General features: G+C 45.1%; 1 protein-coding gene across 1 annotated transcript in view; it reads left to right on the top strand.

Moving 5' to 3' along the window:
* CMYA5 (cardiomyopathy associated 5) overlaps window positions 1–23,023 on the top strand; it is a 162,992-nt gene that overhangs the window by 61,641 nt on the left and 78,328 nt on the right. The window contains exons 4-6 of the mRNA XM_063963507.1: window positions 5,556–5,651; window positions 9,536–9,769; window positions 11,012–11,034. Coding sequence (XP_063819577.1) covers window positions 5,556–5,651; window positions 9,536–9,769; window positions 11,012–11,034 — 353 coding nt within the window. The remainder of the gene's footprint in view (window positions 1–5,555; window positions 5,652–9,535; window positions 9,770–11,011; window positions 11,035–23,023) is intronic.

Here is a 23,023-nt window from a genome sequence, read left to right as displayed (position 1 = left end):
TTTTCGAGGTTCTGCAGTCTCGTATAATACGTTTCATGGTCTTTTGTAGAACTTCTATTCTGTAAGAGCAAGGAGCGCTGTTTGCCTTGCAGGTATAAATCAAACTGCACAAAATACTGTAGTATAACAGTATACTGAATCAATACATTTAGGGTCTAATTCAGACCTGATCGCAGCAGCAAAATTTTTCTCTAATGGGCAAAACCATGTACACTGCAGGGGGGCAGATATAACATGTGCAGAGAGAATTACATTTGGGTGGGGTGTGTTCAAACTGAAATCTAAATTGCAGTGTAAAAATAAAGCAGCCAATATTTACCCTGCGCAGAAACAAAATAACCCACCCATATCCCATACCTCCCAACACTGAGATCTGGAGACCCGGGACCGCTCTGCGCAGCAAAGCCTCAACCACCCAAAAGGGGGGGTGGCCTCGGTAAAAGGAGTTGTGGCTTCACAGCAATGTCTCTACAGCCTGCCATGCCTCCCGTTATTGTCACAGTGGGGGACATGGCTAGCGCTCTGTGAGCTGCTGGCATGCCCCCAGTCTCTCAGTCTCCTGTGAAAAGACGCTGTGCACATGTGCACAGTGCCTATTCACCGCTGCTCTAAGAGCAGAGTGACAGGAGCCTACCAACTGACCCCCTTCCCCCATCGCAGGACATTGCAGCTCACAGGTGGGACAGCGGGACAGTCCCCCAAAAAAGGACTGTCAATAAAGTAAAAACAGATTTTACAAATATATAGGTTTGCAGATCTAAAAAGGTTTGCAGATCTGCTAATATCAGTTCAATGCAGTTGATAGATGAAATTCATTTACAGTCATATATTATCCATCCAGTGAGTATTAGTATTGGTTAGTAAGCCAGAAAATTGTTAGTTGTAAAAGGTTAGTTATTGTCCAACCAGATTAGTCGTACAGCCCTAGTAAAAATAACTATTCTGTAAGAAGCTTTTTCCTCCTTTCATCAACTGCCCAGTTTTAAACTTTCTCCATGGAATATTGAAGATTTGGTTGCGTGATGTCCAATTGTCCAAACCTGAGCTCCTAGTCTTTTAGATCCTGATTTATTTGAAGCAATTTATTATAAAGGAGCCAGGTGCTCTACTGGACCCAATTCTCCATTACATTCCCCCTCCAATACAATGATAGATGAACATGGCTGGGCTCAGTAACCTAAAGCATGGGTGGGATTTTCTTCCCATCGGTTTTCTTAAGTTAGTTTCCCGGCTTACTTACTTTATGCTTGTAGACTTCTCAAGTTATTATACAAGAGTCAGGCGTTACTAGACTGTTCAAAAATGACGCCCACTATATTGAAATCTTGCTTGTAAAGTATGTTTAACTTTAGTTAAATGAGAGGATCTGGTTCAGGAACAATAGCGCAAGACCCCAGATGGGACGTGTTTAATGTGCCGGCTGTCGGAATCCCAGTGGTCAGGATACGGACGCCTGAATCCTGACCGCTGAAATGCCACCAGCCGGAATCCCGGCGCGCCAGGACTATTCCCACTCGTTGGTGTCCACGACACCCATAGAGTGGGAATAGATCCTGTGGCCAGCGCAACGAGCCACCGAGCCCGCAGGTGGCGATCCTGCAAGGGGCTTTCGCTCTGCTCACCCTGCTGCCAGCATTCTGTCAGACGGGATGACGCTGTTGGGATATTGACAGCCGGCATCCCGTCCGCCGGTAAACCATACTGAATCCCCCCAGATATCTGATGTTACCCGCAATAGTGAACATAACAGAACTATGAAGTCAGGTTAATACACATTTTAAACTTCTAAATATTTGATCCTTCTAGACTAGTAGGAAAAGACTATTTCCAGATATGTCACAAGAAGAGCTCGCTTGGGTTCTGCTTTTTTTGAAAGTGCCTTCTGATAAAAAGTATTTTGCCCATTATTATTATTTTTGAGAAATAATTATTAAGGTAATGCAATAGAAAGTAATGACATGTATAAAACAGCAAATCAATAGCAGAGTTCTCAGTGAAACATACTATATAAAAAACCAAGCATAAAAATTAGAAGCAGCAAAATATGTAGAAATAGGAAATACTGTACCTGTGAATTTTGAATGTTTGGAGGGAGGGGTGCGAAAGAGGAATGGAGGGGAAGGAGAAAGGAGGGAGTGGATGTGGAGTTCTGTTAGTAAGGGAGAGGAAGGGAGGAGGGGGTGTGGCTGTTGGTGGGTACTGTGCATAATGAAGTACTAAGGATTACATGTGCTAGACTCATGATAGGAAATCCAAGGAGACCAGATTCCGGCAAATTTATGTGTACGTTCGTGTAAATAGCTAGTGATATGTTCAAGGTGATATGTGTGCCATACCGAGGTATGTAGGACAGAGAAGGAGGGGGTCAGTCTTCTTCCAACAAGCCGCGATGGAGCAATTGGCTGCATTGAGGATGTGTCGAATGAATGTGAAAGTATTTATGTCGCAACTTGGGGATAGGGTGCGATAGAAGGGAGTTATGAGTAGCAGGGTGGGAGTGTGATGACTGTAAGGGAAAGGATTAAATGATGAATCATGGCCCAAAACTCTTAATGAACCCAAAAGAAGTTTGGTCAAGCATGTATGCTATCATTTAATACATTAGGCCATGCAATCTTGTGTGGTAGTCGTGGATTACTGAAGGGTGTTCCAACTTGCTGCGATTCTCAATTGTAGATCAACAAAGTGTCATAGTCAAAATACTTAACTGGTAAAAGGTTAAAAAAAAAAATACCATAGTGCACAGTATATTGTTAACTATAATGAAGAACTCCAGAAACAGCCGATGTACCCACCTTTTGCATGACACAGGGGCAATTTGAACAATATTACACCAGTGTCCGTCATTGATTGTTATGCAACAGAGCTGAGTACAGATGTGTCCTCAAACACCTAGGGGTAAATTTACTAAGAATCGTGTTTGAAGTCTAAACCAAATCGCTGGACCCTTAATTAAGGGTTCAATTTAAGAACACAAATTACATGGGGTCCCCCCCAAAAGCATAGCCAGCCCCGGGCCTCTGAGCCCATTCTGGTTATTTAAAATCGGTGGGGGGGGGGGGGGGGGGGGGGGGAGACTAGTGTGGAGGTCCCACTGTTTTTCCGGGTATGGGACTCAGGGTCGATAGTGTCTAGGTCGACAGACCTTAGGTCAACGTCTATTGGTTGACAGTGACTAGGTTGACACCAGAAATAGGTCAACACTGCCATTAGGTCGACATGAACAAGGTCAACATGGAAAAAGGTCGACACAAGTTTTTAATGTTTTTTTTTTGGGTGTCGTTTTCTTTGTAAAGTGAACGGGAACCCTAAGTAGTGCATCGTGTCCTCTCGCATGGCTCACGAGCTTCGGGCAAGGTGCCTCGCTCCGCTACCTCTGCACAGGTTACTGTTCCTAATCGTAGTCCACGTGGATCGGAAAGTATGAAAAAGTAAAAAAAATAAAAAAAGTGAAAAACTCATGTAATGGCAGTGTCGACCTATCTCTGGTGTCAACCTAATAGGTGTTGACCTAGAGTCCGGATACCGTTTTTCCAGTAACCCAGTAACCACCACTGGGATCAACCAGCCGGGGGAGATGGGAAAGAAGGGGGGGGGCGTAATGCCATGGCAGGGAGACACACATCACAAGGTCCCCATACCATCACCGCAGACCTGAAATTCCTTGGAAAGTGGGGACTCTTCCCCTCACAGAGAACCTCCAGGCCTGGGGTGAAGACTACAGCAATGCCGCACATCCCTGGAGGCAGTGGCGTATCTATACTGGGTGCAAGGTCCAGGGGGCGCATGCTGCAAATCCTGCACCCGATTTTTTAATACTCACTTACCCCGGAACCCCTTGTCGGCAGCAGCAGCTCTCCACAAATCACTGGGAAAGTGGCATGGTGGCCATTTTCCCGGCATTTCATGCATGCTCTGTATGAAAATCTCCAGGAAATGTTCGCCGTGCCATTTTCCCAGAGATCTGTGCATGCTCAGTAGAGTCTGTGCCCCCTAGTGCTCAGACTCTACTGTGCTGCCCGGCTGCCAGCTAGAAGGAGGAGGCTGCATACGGACCTCTTCCTCTGTTAATACGTCCCTGGGATACACAGTGAAAAATAGAGGATAATATTTTTTTTTTACCATGGAACTACAGGTCCCACCAAGCCTGCCCGGGAATGCCGGCAATTGCACAAGCACATGTACAAGCATTCCTGGACAGTAAGAGCCTGCTGGCACCTATAACAACACTGTAAAGAAAATATTTTAAAAAATACAGTACTCGCACACCGAATGTGTGAACCCTTTATTACTCACACTCAAACACTTTTTATATGTTTACCTACTCCTAGGAGGTGGCCGGTCCCCTTGTCCAGAAAGATGTCAATGGGTCTTGTTAAAAAAAAGAAATGGGAGCTTCCCGAGCCCACAGGCACAATGTACTGTATATACAGTACTGCAACCTGAATGTCAGATCCCACGTGGTTTGTTCTCTGCAACATACTGCAGCTGATTGACTAAGCGTCAGACCACTCTCAGCCAATCAGCGGCCGGTTTCTATGGAAGCAGCCGCTGATTTAGAAAAATTTGAGTTTTGCCTGTCAAGTTGTTTTTCTCGCTATTTACATTTTTCCAAATTGTCATTTACTCTCCCTGTTTCTCTCTTCCCCCCAATTATGCTTATAATTCATAATGTATTTTATTGTATATGTAATTATTTGTTAATCTTAAATTAGTATGTAATAAATGTTAATATGTAACATTGTGTTACTTTAAAGCTGGCCATACACCTAAAGATTTATTGTCCAATCTGGCTTGCCGAAACGAAAATCTGGTAATGTATGGGAGCAAATGACAATTGACCATTTGCTCCAAAATGCCAGAAAACTGACAAAATGGTCAATCAGACAGATTGGTCAGACAAATCCATTTGATTTAACCACTTTGTTTGACCATTTTTGTCAGTTTTCCGGCATTTAGGAGCAAATGTTAATTTGTCATTTGCTCCCATACACTACCAGATTTTTGTTCCAACCAACCAGGTTGGACAATAAGGGGGTATTCGGTCAGCTCCAGTAATCTCGGAGCTATTGAATTCGCCCCCTGCCTATACAATTGAGGCCCATTTTCACCAATACCTTTTCACTTTTTTTTTTTTTGTGAAAAAATTACGAAAAATGCCTCAAAATTTGAGAAAACGGGCAGCGTTTTTTCCAGCGCAGGTGAGAAAACATGTGGATTCGCCAATCCACATTTTTCGCTCCTGCTGTATTTTTTGCTTAGGCGAAAAAATGGCCCTGGTATTCACTAGGGCGAAGCCTCATTCACCCTAAAAATAGCGAAAAGTCAAGTTTTTCGCCGAGGCGAAAAAAAAACCGGACCTAATTATATACCCCCCTAAATCTTTAGGTATATGGCCAATCTTAATGTAGTATATAATATTTTGTCACTCTTAATTTAGTATGTAATATTTTGTGAGTATGTAATATTTTGTTACTCTTAATTTAGTTTGCACCAATAAACTTTATTATATATATACCTAATGCTTTCAGTTGTAATACATGTTTTGGTTCCAGAGGAATTTGGAGGATCTCTTAGAAAAACTGCAGGCGAGCTCTTTGAAAACAGAAGATTTTGTTACGAGAGTAGAGGCCTTATTTAATGAAGTTGAAGTAAGTATCCTTGTTATACTATTTCTAGATCAATATTTTGCAGCCTAATCAGACTTTCATTTCAGTGTGTGTCCAACTCCACTCCACATTAGTCACTGAATTTGGTTAGCCATGATGCCAAAAACATTATTATGAATGTACAGATTCTGGTTATACAACCAGTGACAGACAGGAAGTGCTGATACTCTACCTCCTAGGAATAACGTATCATTTACATGGAACTCAGCGCCAAGAGGAAGATGGATCAAACCTTCTAGAGAGAACAATTGGAGTAGTTGCCCTTATCAACCAATCAGCTTATAGCTTTCATTTATCAAGTACATTCTATAAAATGATAGCTAGAAGCTGATTGGTTGACTTGATAATGAACCATGGGCGGGATGTAATGAAGTCCAAGTTCGGTGGCCGTATGGAATGCCGGACGTACTCAGACATTTTTTTGAAGGGGAAATCATGTACATACATTGGGTTGACCATGTTTGGTCGACGTGCATTAGGTCGACATGATCACTAGGTCGACATGGAAAAAGGTCTACATGAGTTTTTCACAATTTTTTTCATTTTTTTCACCTTGTTCATACTTAACGATCCACGTGAACTACAATTGGAAATGGTAACCTGTGCTGAACGCAGCGAGACACTGTGCCTGAAGCATGGCGAGCGAAGCAAGCCATGCGAGGGGTCACGGTGCACTAATTGGGGTTCCCCGTCACTTTTTGAAGAAAACGACACACAAAAAATCAGTAAAAACACTCACGTCGACCTTTTCCGTGTCGACCTAGCGATCATGTCGACCAAACGTGGTCGACCCAATGTATGTCGACCTAATGAACCACACACATCCCGCACGGCTAGCTAAAGGGGCTAGCGACCATTGCATAACATTATTTTATTGGGGTAAACACAGAGCCGGCCCTAACCAATATGATGCCCTAGGCAAGATTTTGGCTGGTGCCCCCTAGCACCACCGCTGGTTCCGCCTCTGACCTTGCACCTCTTTCCCAGCACCATCACCCCTCACCCATAGCAGTCCTTATTTTGGTGTTTGTACCCCCTATATTTTAAATAGGAACAGTTTGCACATTTGGCGCACAGCCCAAACAGGGGTGTGTTTTTGCTGGCAAGGGGCATGGCCACACAATAGTAACCCCAATTCCAATTACGCCACACAGTACTGCACCTTTATTCACATTTGATCTTGTGATAGTGTCCATAATTCATATTACATCCCACAGTAGTATCACTTTACCTTATAAACGTTACTCCTCACAGTAGAGCCCCTTATTCACATTACATCACATTGCTCCTTATTCACATTACACCACACCATATTGCTCTTTATTCACATTAGATGACACAGTAGTGCCCTTTCTATACGCAACACCACATAGTAGAGCACCTTATACACATAATGCCACACATTAGTAATGCATTTATACACATAATTCCACACAGTAATGCCCCTTACACATATGAGACACATTATTAATGTCCTTATAAACATAATGTGCCTTACACATTATGACAACCTTTATTAATGCCCTTTTACACATAATGTCCCTTACACATATGCCGTACATTATTAATGCCCTTATACACATAATGACACACATAGTGCCCCCTACACATTTGCTGCACATTATTAGTGCCCCTATACACATGACACACATAGTGCCCCCTACACATTTGCTGCACATTATTAGTGCCCCTATACACATAATGACACACAGGACCGGTTCCAGGGCTTCTGGCGCCCCGGGCGGCATTGGGGGGCGTGGCTTCATACAGGGGGCGTGGTCATTTACGCCCCCTGTACAGACTGGAATGATGCGCGGTGCGCGATGACGTCATCGCGCACCGCACATCAAAGGTCCTTTCACCGAAGAGAAACTAGACGCGTAGCGTCTAGTTCCCTTCGTGGAGAGGACCTTGGCCGTGCGGTGCGCGATGACGTCATCGCGCACCGCACAGTAAAGGACCTCTCCACGAAGGGAAACTAGACGCGTACGCGTCTAGTTTCCCTTCCCAGCGGCCAGCGGCAGCAGGGCGACAGCGGGGGCCGGGGGGCACACACTGCAGCAGCGGATCTTGCCCTGGTGCGGCGCCCTCCGGAAGGCGCCCTGCGCCCTCCGGAAGGCGGCGCCCCGGGCAAAAGTACTGCTTGCCCGTGGCAAGATCCGCTACTGATGACACACATACAGTAGTACCCTGTTACACATATGCCGCACATTATTAATGCCCTTATACACATAATGACACACATAGTGCCCCCTACACATATGTTGCACATTAATGCATTTTTACATGACACACATGCTCCTTACACATATTCTGAACACTACTGCATAACCAACCCACTCACATGCTCACAGCACTCACACTGCCACTAACACTGTGACCTCTGCCTCTGTTTGGATACAGATGTATCCAATTAAATCTTGCCTCAATGCTAACGTCGGGCACCTTTTTTTTATGAAAATGCATCTTATTTGCATTGCTATGTGGCTAGGATGCACAAGCAGCTTCTGTTGATTAAAATGATATGCGGCATGCCTATATACTGTGTGAGACTGTGGCTGTATCTGCATATGAAATGCTACACACAGAATATAGGCATGCCGCATATCATTTTAATCAACAGAAGCTTCTGATGCCCCTAGGCATATCAAATGCCCTAGGCAATTGCCTAGTTTGCCTATACTTATGGCCGGCTCTGGGTAAACATTCCCTCCATATATAACTTTTGCAGAGGGAAGTCTGATATGTAAAGCAAAGTATTTATTTTAGTAATAGTTGTAGAACATTATGTAAACACTAATTAATTAATGTTGTCTTCAGCCAGAAAATCATTTAAACTAAAAATTTGTCTTTATCATGTTTATTGGTAAGCCTGCCACAGAGTCATTTGCTTTCATGTGTTCTGTTATGTCATCTACAACTATGGGTCGTATTCAATTAGTGCAGAGTCGAAAAAACTGCACTTCTCAATCGTTTTTAGGTCGAATTTACATTCAACCTTTATTTAATACCCGTGCCATTTTTTCGACTAGTCGAAAAATCCACATGGTCGAAAACTACGTGGATCGGCGATCCACGTGTTTTGTTGAATTTGCGTGCGTTTTCAACAGTTTTTGGGTCCATTTTCGTCCATGCGGATTTGACAAAAAAAATTATTAAAAGGCATGGGTGAAATTGGATTAAAAAATAGGCGAAAAAACCCGCTGTTGAATACACTGAGGGGGTCATTCCGAGTTGTTCGCTCGGTAAAAATCTTCGCATCGCAGCGATTTTCCGCTTAATGCGCATGCGCAATGTCCGCACTGCGACTGCGCCAAGTAAATTTGCTATGCACTTAGGAATTTTACTCACGGCATTTTCATCGTTCTGGCGATCGTGATGTGATTGACAGGAAATGGGTGTTACTGGGCGGAAACAGGCCGTTTTATGGGCGTGTGGGAAAAAACGCTACCGTTTCCGGAAAAAACGCAGGAGTGGCTGGAGAAACGGGGGAGTGTCTGGGCGAACGCTGGGTGTGTTTGTGACGTCAAACCAGGAACGACAAGCAGTGAAATGATCGCAGATGCCGAGTAAGTCTGAAGCTACTCAGAAACTGCTACGAGGTGTGTAATCGCAATATTGCGAATACATCGTTCGCAATTTTAAGATGCTAAGATTCACTCCCAGTAGGCGGCGGCTTAGCATGAGCAAATCTGCTAAAATTCACTTGCGAGCGAACAACTCGGAATGACCCCCTGAGGTCGAATTAGTGCCAATTTTCCAACTGTTGGAAAATTCGGCACTTATTGAATATACCCATATATATATATATATATATATAAGTAAAGAGGCATTGCCAGTGTCCTGTTCTGTACTGTCTATCCTAGAAAAATTGTGCAGAAGCAGAGAAACATTTGGTGGAGGAGAATGAGGAAATGGTTGAGAAAGTGGTGGCCCGGCATAAGGAGAAGAGGGAGAGCTTTGAAGAGGTGAAAAAGATGAAGATGGACTACTTATATGATCAGATGGTTAGTTTTCAGCAGAATGTGGATTCAGCAAAGGAAAGCCTGGAAAAAGCAGCTAAGGAGATGGATGAGCTGGATTCTGTTGCGTTTCTGAATGTAAGTCCAGCAGACTGTCTATATTTTCATGTAAATTGTTTTCTCATTTTACAGATGTATGTCTTAAAAACTTTTATCTTTATTACAAACTAGCATTTGCCTGTGTCTTCACTGGTGTGGCTGTCTGTTATTGCTCAGAAGAACTAATTTTACAAAGACAGTAGTGCCATCCAACATTGTGATGTATATTTATATTGTACACATTAAACAAGAAATTTCTTTGAAAATAATATTTGCAGTTTGCAAAAAGATGCTTGGGGCTACTAACTAGCAAACAAGCCATGTCTTACGTACCTCAGGTTCTTTCTAGGTCGCTAAGTTGTCAATAGTGAAAATATATGATGCCAGAAAAAAACATAAAGTTAAAAATTCTATTTTTTTCTTTTCGTCTCCAGCAGTCCCTAGAAGTATATTCCTAAAAAAAATGTTTTTAAATTGCCATGTACAGACACGACACTTAAGGTGGCCATACACTAGTGCGACTTCTCCGAGGGGACAAGTCGCATACGTTGCCCTTGAACTGCTCGTCAGCTTCCCGGATGGCAGGATCGCATGTGATACATCGTATGCAGTCCTTTTGTGCAAGATGTATCGTATGCGATCCCAGCCAAGGCAGCCGAAGCCCGCCACCTCTGAAAAATCTATAGTGCAGCTTCTGCGATCCACAGGCTCCGATCCGATGAGCACGGGACCGCGCATCAGATCGGATTGACCTGCGATTTGCCACTTTTCATCTGTTTTTTCTGCCTGATGTGAAGGAAAAAATCGCACTAGTATATGGACACCTTTACAGTGTAATTATATGTATAGATCCAAACAGACTAGTTTAGGCATAACATAGAGTAATGTGCATTGTCTGTCACTAACTGGCGCTGCTTTTCTTTCTTGTAACACTCACTGGATGAAGTGCAGTTAGATTTGTTTATAGATAAGTTCAAAGTTACAGAGAATTAGACACTTGCAGCACTTCTTGTCTTGTCATTAGCTACCAGTCATGTACCACTGTCAGGTACTTTAATGTAAATCAATTAAAGTCATATATTAATTACATTTGTGGCATTTTGGTACCCGGTAACCAGTCAGGTACAGGGGAGAATGCATTGCTGCAATGGTTTACATAGATCACTTTTAAGATAAATACCTCTCTTTTATATAGGCTGTTAATAAGAATTATCCTGCAGATGATGATATGAAATGGACTGTATGTTTGGTGTGTAATATTTCTGTATTTTCTTTTTCTAGACTCATAATGATATCAATGACAGGTACAGTTCCTCCCCTTCCTGCAGTGCACGGAATGTGTGTGTGCACAAATAAGCTCTCACAGGAGTCTACTCACTGGAGACTGGGAAATGTGCTGGAAACTTCAGATATTAGATTTCCTCTTTCAGTCCCAACGTAATTGGGCCATAGGCTAAATTATATAATGAGAACCCAGTGCATTATTAGGGATGCAGTCACTTTACCGACAATCAAAATACCGACAGCAATTGTTTGACGGTCAAAATCCCGACATGGTCAAAATATCGACATTTAAAATACCGACAAGGTCAAAATACTGACGTAAAATGTCGACAGGTCAAAATGCTGGGCTGCCAACAACTGAGCATTGGATGAAGTGGGAGATAGGACTCAGAGCTGCAGTCCTCATGCCAATGGACATTTAAATGCCGCGGTTTTACACTAGAACTTACACCAGCATTCCGGAGTCTGCCAGAGCATACTGGCGCTTCTCAGCCATCTCTTTAAATAAGTGATTGTTTATAATTTGCCCAAGGCCCAATCGCTCTATTGTACAGTGCACTGGAATATGTTGGCGCCTTATAAATAAATGATTCAGTATGATATCCCGATGGACGGGATGCTGGTGGTCAGAATACCGACAGCAGCATCCCGACCATCAGAATCCTGACAGCCCCCCAGAAATTACTGTAACCCGCACCTATTCCCTACCCTAACCCTCCCTTGTGGGTGCCTAACCCTAACCCTCCCTTCTAAGCTGCCTAACCCTCCCCACTTGGTGCCTAACCCTAACCTCCCCTTCTTAGTGCCGAATCCTAACCCCCACTGCCCGGTACCTAACCATACCCTTCCCTGCACCCTAACCCCAACCCCCCTTCTAATGCCTAAACCTAACCTCTCACCTCCCGCGGCAGGACGCAAGCGCATCCTGCTGAAAGAACGATTGCGATTCCAGACGTCTCTATTTGTATGGCGTAGCTCGGTAAATTAGCTACATCCCTAAATAAAGCATAACAAATACGAGACTGTTTAGAAAGACTATTGTGCCTGCACCAGTCTATACAGAGATCCTTTAGTTGCTGGTTTTCAATTCTCTAAAACCAGTATGGCAAAGTATACAGAAATATGTACATTACACATATACAGTGATGCCATCTGTCTGCACCATGCTATTTACCAACAATAAGTTAACAGGAAAGTTCCAGTTTCTCCAGTTGCCATTGATTAGACTCTCCTGCATGAATAACAATCCCAGATCTATTTGTTGCTGGTTTTCAGCATAATCTCTGTTGCTAAAGACTGAATTTCTATGAATTTGTGCATCCTGTTGCTGTTCCTTACTGACCCAATAAGAAAGTCAGATTCTACAGTTCACTCCTATTTCTCTTTCTTCCGATCTGGGTGACATTGGACCATGGAGGACACTGGACCATTGGTTGCTCAAGGGGACCGTAGGACCTGGCCCTTATTAGACTAGTATAACTTTAAGAGAGTAACTCCTCCCTTTCTACAATCCATGGACATCAGTGGATGAAAGTGTATGGAAAGTGTATGGAAGTTGGGCAGTTTCATTTAGGGCTGCCTGTACTTTTAGATTAGTTTTATGTTTATTTGTAAACCTTATTTCTCTAACGTCCTACTGGGGTTCTGTACTTTAGTACCATGGGGTATAGATTGGGTCCACTGGAGCCTGGCACTTTAAAAACTTTAGTGTGTTTAGTATGTGTGTTGGTTCCTCCCCTCTATGCCCCTCCTACCAGACTCGGTTTAGAAAAATGTGCCCAAGGAGTCGGATGCATTTCTCTGAAGCTCCAGAGTTTCCTTTATTTTTATTTAAGTTATTTTCAGGTAGCCATGGTTGGCAGCCAGGCTACATGATTCGTGGGACATAGCGGGGGGACCGAACCAGCCTCCTGAGGGATAATGGTTTGTAATTCCAGCTGACAGGACACTGAGCTTCTGAGGTACTGATCACACATCGTTAGTATGTGTGCCCACACCAGCAGCCAGCCGCCACCCTGTAACAGATGCCGAAGTTCCAGGTGCGGTGAGTGTTACACCGGGGTCCCGGTTAGCGGGTCCCTAGTGCAGTTTTGGCGGCAAGTCACGCGGCAGTCACGGGCCATGAGCTGCGGTGCCTGCCACGAACAAACTGGCTCAGGGCAGATGCCCCGCAGTGCTCACCGTTACTAAAGGCTTTGTGTGTACTGTTATACATTTTCTGATGTTTTAATAACATGGCCAGTATAATCTATGAATTAGGGACCGCGCGCCATTACAGGGGGCGGGGCTTCCCAAAGCAGAACCAGAGGCGGGGAGGCGCTATTTCCTGCTGCTGCGGATCATCCAGGCTGCATGAACGCTGCTCCTCCAGAGACCGACGCTGCTACAAGACTCTGCACTGGTACCAGTGGGTCATAGAGAGGGGGGAGCACACCAGCGGGGTGTCGCCGCTGCACTCCTGTCGTGTCATACACATATTTTACACATTGTACTGCTGTGTTCTGTGTGCTGGTATCCGCTCCTCAGTGTCACTCCAGGTGCTCTCTAGGGTCTGTGTGGAGGTGTTGGTCAGTGGAATGCGCTGTAATACAGTTCTGTAAGATGTCTGTTGACATGGTATTGTGTGCTGCTTGTAACTCTACTCCGTCTTCAGCGCTCATGTGTGAACAATGCTCCTTATCTCCACAGAGACACAGTTCACAGACACCTGACTGGTTAGACAATTTTAAATGCATGATTCAGAATATCAATTCAGAATTAGCTGCAGCTAAAAAGGAGAGACTGGTGTTGAAACAGTCTATTGATTCTATGGCAAAAGCAGCAGTTACCAGAAAGGCTTCTCAGCCCACTCTGGTGGTTTCACATAAACGCTCACTGCCACAGGTTGTCACAACTGAGGGCCTGAGCTGACGGGAGGCAGCCTCAGTTGTAGGGGCTGAGATGTACCGGAACCTGGGAGGTTGTATCAGACCCCTGGACATGTAAGTAACATGAATAATAACTGCCCGAAGGCGTGACCACGACAACTTGGATAAAAGTCAATGATGTTTATTATGACAACTCCGCAACACAGCAGCAGTAAAAGAAAACGTAAAAGTCAGCAAAGAATAAATACAGTTCCTGGGTACTACAGGATGGCAGGAGCCACAGGGCACTGGTAGTGTGAGATAGTTCTTATGATCTTCTAGATGGAAAGTCCTTACCAGGCCCGACTGTAGCAATGGAGATAACCCAGGATTGTGCCAGCTGGTGTTCCAGGAAAAGCTGGGTTGCTGAAGATAAAACAGCTGCTGTGGATACTGGCTGGAACCAGACTGTTGTTAGCACGGAGTGGATACTGGCTGGAACCAGTTAAATAATAAATGAACTTGGGAGCGATGAAATATGAACTGAAATGTAGAACTTGAGAGCGGAGAAATAATAATACCGGTGGAGAGTGGTAAAGTGTAGAAAGGACACCGGCCCTTTAAGGGAAGCTGTACTCTGCTGGAAGCTGAGCTGGGAGCAGGTAATGTTGTAGCTGGAAACAGATGAATCCACAATGGATTGGAGAGTCAGGCTACACCGCAGGTGGAATGCTGGTGCGGGTCTCTATGGTGGAAGTCTTGAGACAGGAGCTGGAACCTGGAAGACAATCACAGGAGAGAGACAAACAGGAACTAGGTTTGACAACCAAAGCACTGACGCCTTCCTTGCTCAGGCACAGTGTATTTATACCTGCAGTAAGGAAGGGATTGGCTAGGCAATTATGCAGATTAACAATACTGACAACAGATTGGAGGAAATGATCAGCTGACAGAATCCAAGATGGCTGCGCCCATGCAGACACTTGGAGGGAAGTTTGGTTTGTAATCCATGTGGTAATGAAAACAGTAATGGCGGCGCCGGCCACTGGAGACAGGAGACGCCAGGCTGACAAGTGCACATCCAACCACGCGGACACAGCGGAGGCCGCGGCTGACGTAATCGCCACTCTGACACTCTGCATGCAGAAGCTCAGGGACGGCGGCGGAGGCCGCGGGAGACGCCATGCCAGATGTAATATGGCGCTTACTGTGACAGCGTCCCAGAGTGACAGGAGAGGATACAGGAATGTACACATCAGGATAACAGATGGAATCCGGTCCTGGAGCGCTGAGCCAGCCTTAGGAGGCATCTGATGGGTAAGAAATGGCGTCCAGATACCCGGATCGTGACAGCACCCCCCCCCTTTAGGAGTGGCCCCAGGACACTTCTTTGGCTTTTGAGGAAACTTGGAATGGAATCTCCGGACCAAGGCAGGAGCATGGACATCAGAAGCATTGGTCCATGAACGTTCCTCAGGACCATAACCTTTCCAGTCAATAAGATATTGTAGTTTACCGTAACGGTGACGTGAGTCCAGGATCTTGGCCACTTCATACTCAACGCCTCGTTGAGTTTGGACTTTCGGAGTTGGAGGAAGTGAGGAATGAAACCGATTCAAGATCAGCGGTTTCAACAGGGAAACATGGAATGTCCTGGGTATTTTTAAGAAGGGAGGCAACTGGAGTCTGTAAGCAACAGGATTGATGACTTGTTCAATCTTGAAAGGACCGATATAGCGAGGTGCAAACTTCATACTGGGAACTCTTAACCTCAAATTCTTCGTGGATAACCATACCCGATCACCCACCTTGAGAGCAGGAACTGCTCGACTCTTCTTATCCGCAAACTTCTTGTACCTGAACGATGCCTTGAGCAGAGCTGATCGTACGCTCTTCCAGATATTGGCAAACTGATGCAAGGTGATATCCACTGCGGGAACAGAAGTTGCTGGAAGCGGTTGGAACTCAGGGACTTTAGGGTGGAATCCAAAGTTAGTGAAGAATGGTGTTGAAGCAGATGAAGAATGATACTGGTTGTTATGACAGAACTCGGCCCAGGGAAGTAATTGAACCCAGTCATCTTGAGAGGAGGACACATAGATGCGGAGGAAGGCCTCCAAGTCCTGATTCACCCTCTCGGTTTGACCATTGGTCTGAGGATGGTAAGCCGTGGAAAACTTTAGCTTGACTTGGAGGACTTGACATAAACTTCGCCAGAATTTGGCTGTGAATTGAACTCCTCGATCTGAGATAATTTCTTCAGGAAGACCGTGGAGTCGGAAGATCTCTTGTATGAATACTTGAGCCAACTTGGAAGCTGACGGAAGACCGGTGAGAGGAATGAAGTGTGCCATCTTGGTGAACCGGTCAACTACCACCCAGATGGTATTGAACTTGTTGCACATGGGTAAGTCTGTAATGAAATCCATCGACAAGTGGGTCCATGGTCGACGGGGAACGGATAGTGGAACCAGTTGCCCCGCAGGCGACTGGCGGGATACTTTATGTTGGGAACACTTTGGGCAAGATGCAATAAACTCCAAGACGTCCTTTTTCAGAGTTGGCCACCAATAGGACCTAGAGATAAACTCCAGGGTTTTTTGGATACCTGTATGTCCGGCAAAACGGGAAGCATGGGCCCAATGCATGAGCTTCTTCCTTAGCATCGGCTTCACAAAACTTTTCCCTGATGGGGGCGTAGAGTCCATCCCTACCGTGGAGAATGCCAACGGATTTATAATAGGATGCTTGTCTGAAGACTCTGACTCATTTTCTTGCTCCCATGAGCGGGAAAGGGCATCGGCCTTGCGATTCTGAGAGCCCGGACAGAACTGGAGTTTAAAGTCGAACCTGGAAAAGAAAAGTGCCCATCTGGCCTGACGAGGGTTGAGACATTGTGCGCCCTTCAGGTATAAAAGGTTCTTGTGGTCTGTAAGTATGGTGATTGAATGAGAAGCTCCCTCCAACAGATACCTCCACTCTTCTAGAGCGAGCTTGATGGCTAGCAACTCCTGGTCGCCAATGGCATAGTTGCGCTCAGCTGGGGAGAACTTCCGGGAGAAGAAACTGCAAGGGTGTAAATGGCCATCTTTAGCCCTCTGAGATAACACCGCTCCTACTCCAACGGAGGAGGCATCCACCTCTAAGATGAAAGGAGAGTCGATGTCAGGCTGTTTCAGAACAGGCGCAGAGATGAACCTTTGTTTTAAAAGATGAAATGCTTGCATGGCTTCTTCAGACCACTTGGACGGGTTAGCACCCTTCTTAGTGAAAGCAGTAATAGGCGCCACAATGGTGGAAAAGTCTCGTATAAACTTTCGGTAATAGTTGGCGAACCCTAAGAACCTCTGGACCCCTTTGAGGGTTAAGGGTACCGGCCAATTTTGGATTGCTTGTAGTTTCTCAGGATCCATCTCTAGTCCGGAACCGGACACAATGTACCCTAGAAACGGAATGGACTTGACTTCAAAGACGCATTTTTCTAATTTGCAATAGAGATGATTGACACGGAGACGGGACAGAACCTCTTTAACTCAAAAACGATGTTCCTCTAAATCGTTGGCAAAAATGAGGATATCGTCTAGATAGACCACGACATGACGGTATAGAATGTCTCTGAAGATCTCATTGACAAAATGCTGGAAGACAGCTGGAGCATTGCTCAATCCGAAGGGCATGACGAGGTACTCATAATGTCCGTCACGGGTGTTAAAGGCGGTCTTCCACTCGTCACCCTCACGGATCCGGATGAGATTGTATGCACCTCGCAAGTCCAGCTTTGTAAAGATGGTAGCTCCGCTAACTCTGTCAAAGAGCTCAGTAATCAGGGGTAAAGGATAACGGTTCTTGATGGTAATGTCGTTCAAACCTCTGTAGTCGATGCACGGCCGCAGACCACCATCTTTCTTTTTTACAAAAAAGAAGCCTGCGCCGGCTGGAGAAGAAGAAGGTCGAATGAACCCCTTTGCTAGGTTCTCTTTAATATATTCCTCCATAGAATGCGTCTCAGGCAGAGACAACGGATAAGTTCGGCCTCGAGGTGGAACCTTCCCTGGAACGAGATCAATCGGACAGTCCCATTCTCTATGAGGAGGAAGGATATCAGCAGAAGCTTTACTGAACACATCCGTGAAATCTTGATATGGAGGAGGTGGAACATCAGACGACCTGGGGGAGGAAGAACAGACAGGCAATACTTTAAACAAACATGTCTCAGCACAGGAGGAACCCCATGCCAGGATTTGCGTAGTCGTCCAATCAATTGTAGGATTGTGAAGACGGAGCCATGGAAGGCCCAGGACCACAGGATGTGTGGCTCTTGGAATCACTAAAAAAGAAATAAGTTCGGAATGAAGAACTCCCACTCTCAGACGAACTGGTAGAGTCCTTAAAGAAATAACTGCATCAAAAATTTTGCTGCCATCCACGGCAGTTAAAGAAATGGACGAAGGAAGTTTCTCGGTGGGTAGGGACCACCGTTTAACATAGGCTTCGGTAATAAAGTTCCCAGCTGCTCCGGAATTAAGGAGGGCAATGACGTTCCGGTAACGTTGAGCAACTTGAAGCGAGACTGGGAGATTACAATCTTGAGGAGATGGAGAGGAGATCATTACTCCTAGCCGGCCCTCTCCTTGGCGAGCTAGGATTTGGAGTTTCCCGGACGTTTGGGACAGGCATTAATGGTGTGAGACGGAGCTGCACAATAGAGACAGAGAAACTCGGAGAGACGTCTTCGGCGCTCAGCAGGAGTTAAACGGGAACGGCCAAGTTGCATGGGCTCATCTTTAGATGGTGACAGTTGACGAGGAGGAGGAGCAGAAGATTTTGGAGCAGATGATCTTCCACGCTCAGTTGCTCTCTCTCTGAAACGTAAATCAACTTTCGTGCAGAGTGAGATTAGCTCATCTAACTTAGAAGGTAAGTCTCTGGTAGCTAACTCATCTTTAATACGCTCAGATAAGCCATGCCAGAATGCAGCATACAGGGCCTCGTCGTTCCATGCCAGTTCGGATGCCAGGATCTGGAACTGTATCAGATATTGTCCTACAGTACGTGACCCCTGGCGTAAACGGAGAATCTCGGATGAAGCTGAGGTTACCCGGCCTGGCTCGTCGAAGATGCGCCTGAATGTTGACACGAAGGCAGTGTAGGAAGATAGCAGGGTGTCGGACCTCTCCCATAACGGTGATGCCCAATCAAGGGCTGAGCCACTGAGAAGAGAAATAATGTAGGCAATTTTTGTACGGTCACTGGGAAAATTGCCAGATTGTAGCTCAAACTGAATCTCACACTGGTTGAGAAATCCCCTGCAGAATCTTGGAGATCCGTCAAATTTTGCTGGCGTTGGAAGATGAAGACGTGGAGCAGAAATGGGTAAGGTGGGTGGGGTTATAGCTGGAGTCACTGTGGTTGACGCACCAGACGCGCCTGATCCATGGAGAGTTGTCTGAATCCCATCCAGCCGAGTAGAGAGATCCTGGAGACAGCGGATGATGTGGCCCTGTGCAGCCTCCTGATGTTCTAGTCGGGCTGACAGTTCTTGCATCGGCCTGGCCGCTTGATCCTGGTCTCCGGCTGGATTCATTAGGTCAGTGCTTACTGTCACAACTGTCAAAGTCAGAAAAATGTCTCAATGCACGTTGCCATATTTGCACCGCACACTGGTCCGCGCTGCGCGTGCGTACGCTCTCCCGTGGAGGCGCATACCCGCAATAGCGTGCACTCGCAGGCGCGGTATGCGTATTTACGGTAGAGTTTATATAGTCGTAGCGTGCGACTCAATCGTAACATATTTTCAGTAATAATGTATTTTATAGATCATGGTCCCTTTGATAGATTCTGAAAGTTTGGTTAAAATACAATGTCCCAGAGCTGAGGAATCCCTCTTTATATCGTACGAAGGGTCTAACAGGAATCATACAGCAGTGTTTGGTACCCATCGGAAGAGTATTTAATTAGCAATATTCCGGTGTTGGTTTGGAGCGTATTAATCGCTCGTGCGAATAGTTATGGACATAAGAAGTTTATGTCCATTTCTATTAATCACACATACTCAGGTATGCGGCGGGAAACCCAGTTTCCCACCCACCTGAGCTGTTGGAAATCGTCACAGCCCACCTGTATGAATCACCCTATGACCTTTTGTTATGATGCAGGGCCGAATTCCTTCGGCCAATGGACAATGGGATTGTAGGACCAGGAGATTGCATTGTGTGTGGGGCATAAATAGGCAGGCCGACCACATCCAGCTCTCACTCTCTCATCAACGGTTATCTGCTGATAGCCGGGAGCTGGATATCGAGGCGCAGGCGATTATACCCTTTGTGCGTAAGTTTCTCTCCGTTATCATTGTCTTTCTGTGAGCCAATCTCTCTCTCTCTCTCTCTCTCTCTCTCTCTCTCTCTCCCTCTGTTCTGTTCTCTCATATCTCCCCTAGACTAGGCTAGTATTGTATTGTATTAGATAGTATTGTATTGTATTGCATTTAGGTCAGTGTAGTATTGTCTTTTTGTATTTATTGTTTAGTTCTGTGGTTAGGAAGTCTTTGTTATATTGTAGTGTATCATTTGTACTGTTATCCCCTTTTACAAGTATATTAGATATAATACAGTTAATAGGCTTTGGAACCTAAACCAGCATCTGTGTATTTCCTATAGTGTTAAGTGTTCACTTGAGTGTCGGTGACGCTCAAGCAGCTTTGTAGTCAGTCAGGTTACACAGGGTTGCACTTACACCCTGTACTCACATTAAGGTATTCAGTGTATTTCATTGGTATAAGGTTTTATCATAAAGGTATAGTGTTGTGAGCGTCTGCATCGCTGGTGACCTCCTTGTGGTCTCGAGCGTAAGCTACGCCATAGCGAATCATTACCCTAGACATAACCAATAACGTGTCCTGTGATCGCTGGGCCGTGAGCGAACGTGACGCTTGAGCGTCTCGCCTACGGCTGAGCGATCGTTACGCAACTAGCGTACCATTACGGTACTTCTTAAGTAAACAGCGTACAGTGTTCTTAGCTTCATAAAAGGTTGTTATACGACAAAGGAATTTAGCATTGTCAATTGGGGACTCGTCCTATCCTTCTCATATCTGCACTAGGTAGATCAGCAGACATTATCCCTCCAGCAAAGGGTGGGAGGTTGTCTCACAGTGCTGACGGGATAAGCGTCTGCTTCGCTTAGATAAAGAGTGCTGAAGGATCCGGGAACCGGAAGTAAGAACAAAACGCTTGTGTCTTTTAAAACTGTTTTATTTCTCTTCTGTCTTGCGTATACACGCACGCATACATATATCTGCATTTTCTGTTTCATTTTCGTATATCACTATTCCTGTTTGCCAAATTTTATAGTTGATAGAAAGTGCTAAAAAGAGATTTGCTGTTATTTCATAGTAGAGGTAATAGTTAAAGTATAGAACAACACACGGTTTGTCTGAGATACAAGGCAGTCAGTGTGGATTGCGGTAGATGATCAGGGATCATTTACATTGATAAAAATATATTGTGTTACGGTGGATCCTTTGCATTGCGTACACGTGTCGCTAACAAAGACTAGCGTACGCAATCCAAAAGGCAGACGCACGCAGTGTACATTATGCAACGTAGCGTCCGGTTACGCCCACGTAGCTCAAGTTGTGATAAAGTGAAGTAACGCAAAGGCGATAATTAACGCACAGCGGTAGATAACGCGAAGCGGTAAATAACGCAAATCTATTTTTGGAAAAACTGAAATTTAGTTTAACAGATCCTGCTCCTAATTGGTAACACTTTTGGCCTAAAGACAATTTCTGCGCAGAAATAGATATAGAAACAAAAGTGTACATGTGTTGAGTGAGTGTGTTTTGTATACAAAAGTTTATATAACTTTAAGGTGGAACCAAAAGGAAAGCCGGGTACTCGTCAAGGGACATACGTGTAAGTGACATATACGGTGGCCAGGGAGGCATCCCTGGTTAAATAATATTTGAGCATTAGAGTATAGCGGACCATAAGGTAACAAGACCAGGAGGTCATAAGGTAACAGACCAGGAGGTCGTAAGGTAAAAGGTCCGCTATAAAAGTCCAGTGGCACAACGCCTGGGGTGTTGGTGCAGAACCCATATAGGCCATAAGCTCTTGCTGAAGGAATCGCGGCCGGAAACATCGATTCCATTGATCTTTCAGTACATGACAAGTAGTGCTCGTGTACTGAACGATTGGACCACACGTAATTGTGTGCAGTAGTTAGTAATCTGACCTAATACCATTAGAGTAAAGTGGTCACAAACGCTATCTGTACATTCTGACGTGATTTGTGTAATTTTTTATTTTTGGAAGGGAAGTTCGCTGGTCACTCAGGAACTATCTAACAACCCCAACTTTACTGGAAAGAGTAAGTGTCCTGCGGGTAACCCTCATATGTTCCAGTAAACTGAAGGTTCCATAGGGGCCCTGTATCGAGTACGCCAGCACCATATCGGTGTGATCAGGTCGTATTGGTCGAGGTGGGCGAGTGAGTGGGGTACTCGGTAAACCGCCACCGCCGGCCTACTGTGGAGTAATTTGGTTGTCTGTAAAGGCTTGCTGAAAACCTTGATACAGAGATCCAAGGAGGACTAAGCAACACCTGCAGACTATGGGGGCCAGTTGCTCAGGTAGGGGGCGATCAACCCTGGTTCAGGTTGATTCTGTGAACCGACCAGTTGGGTCGGCACGATATGTAATGTGTGAAAAATATGGAATTCACACCGAATCTTTATGTGATGAATGGGAGAGAATGACTGTACAAGACAGGGACAAATTCCCAAGAATAGGTAGCTTCAGTCCAGAAGTGTTACAAAATTTAAGGAGGAGGATATGTCTCGTAAAATCAACAAAGAGACGAATTCAACATCATGATTGTTTACAGTTATGGCACCAGGAAGGTGAGATACAGAGAGGTTTGGCTCTGGCGGCAGGATCTGGGGCAGTCAGGAAGTTGATTGCCACAGCTCCTCCTCCACCATACATTGCAGGAGAGAAGTTGATTGCGGAGAGAAACGCACTGGGTTGTAAAACACAAACTCTTAGTAACACTGTAAATGTTAATGATGTTAACCAAATAACTCATGCAAGTATTAACCCGTGCAAGATGTACCCTGTTTTGAACCTTCCTCAGGAGTGTGATCAAGAAGACGATTCAGCAA

This window comes from Pseudophryne corroboree, chromosome 1, assembly GCF_028390025.1.
Source record: "Pseudophryne corroboree isolate aPseCor3 chromosome 1, aPseCor3.hap2, whole genome shotgun sequence".
In the NCBI taxonomy this organism is placed as follows: domain Eukaryota; kingdom Metazoa; phylum Chordata; class Amphibia; order Anura; family Myobatrachidae; genus Pseudophryne; species Pseudophryne corroboree.
The sequence above is the reverse complement of the archived record's forward strand: the minus strand, read 5'-3'. Positions and strand labels throughout refer to the sequence as shown.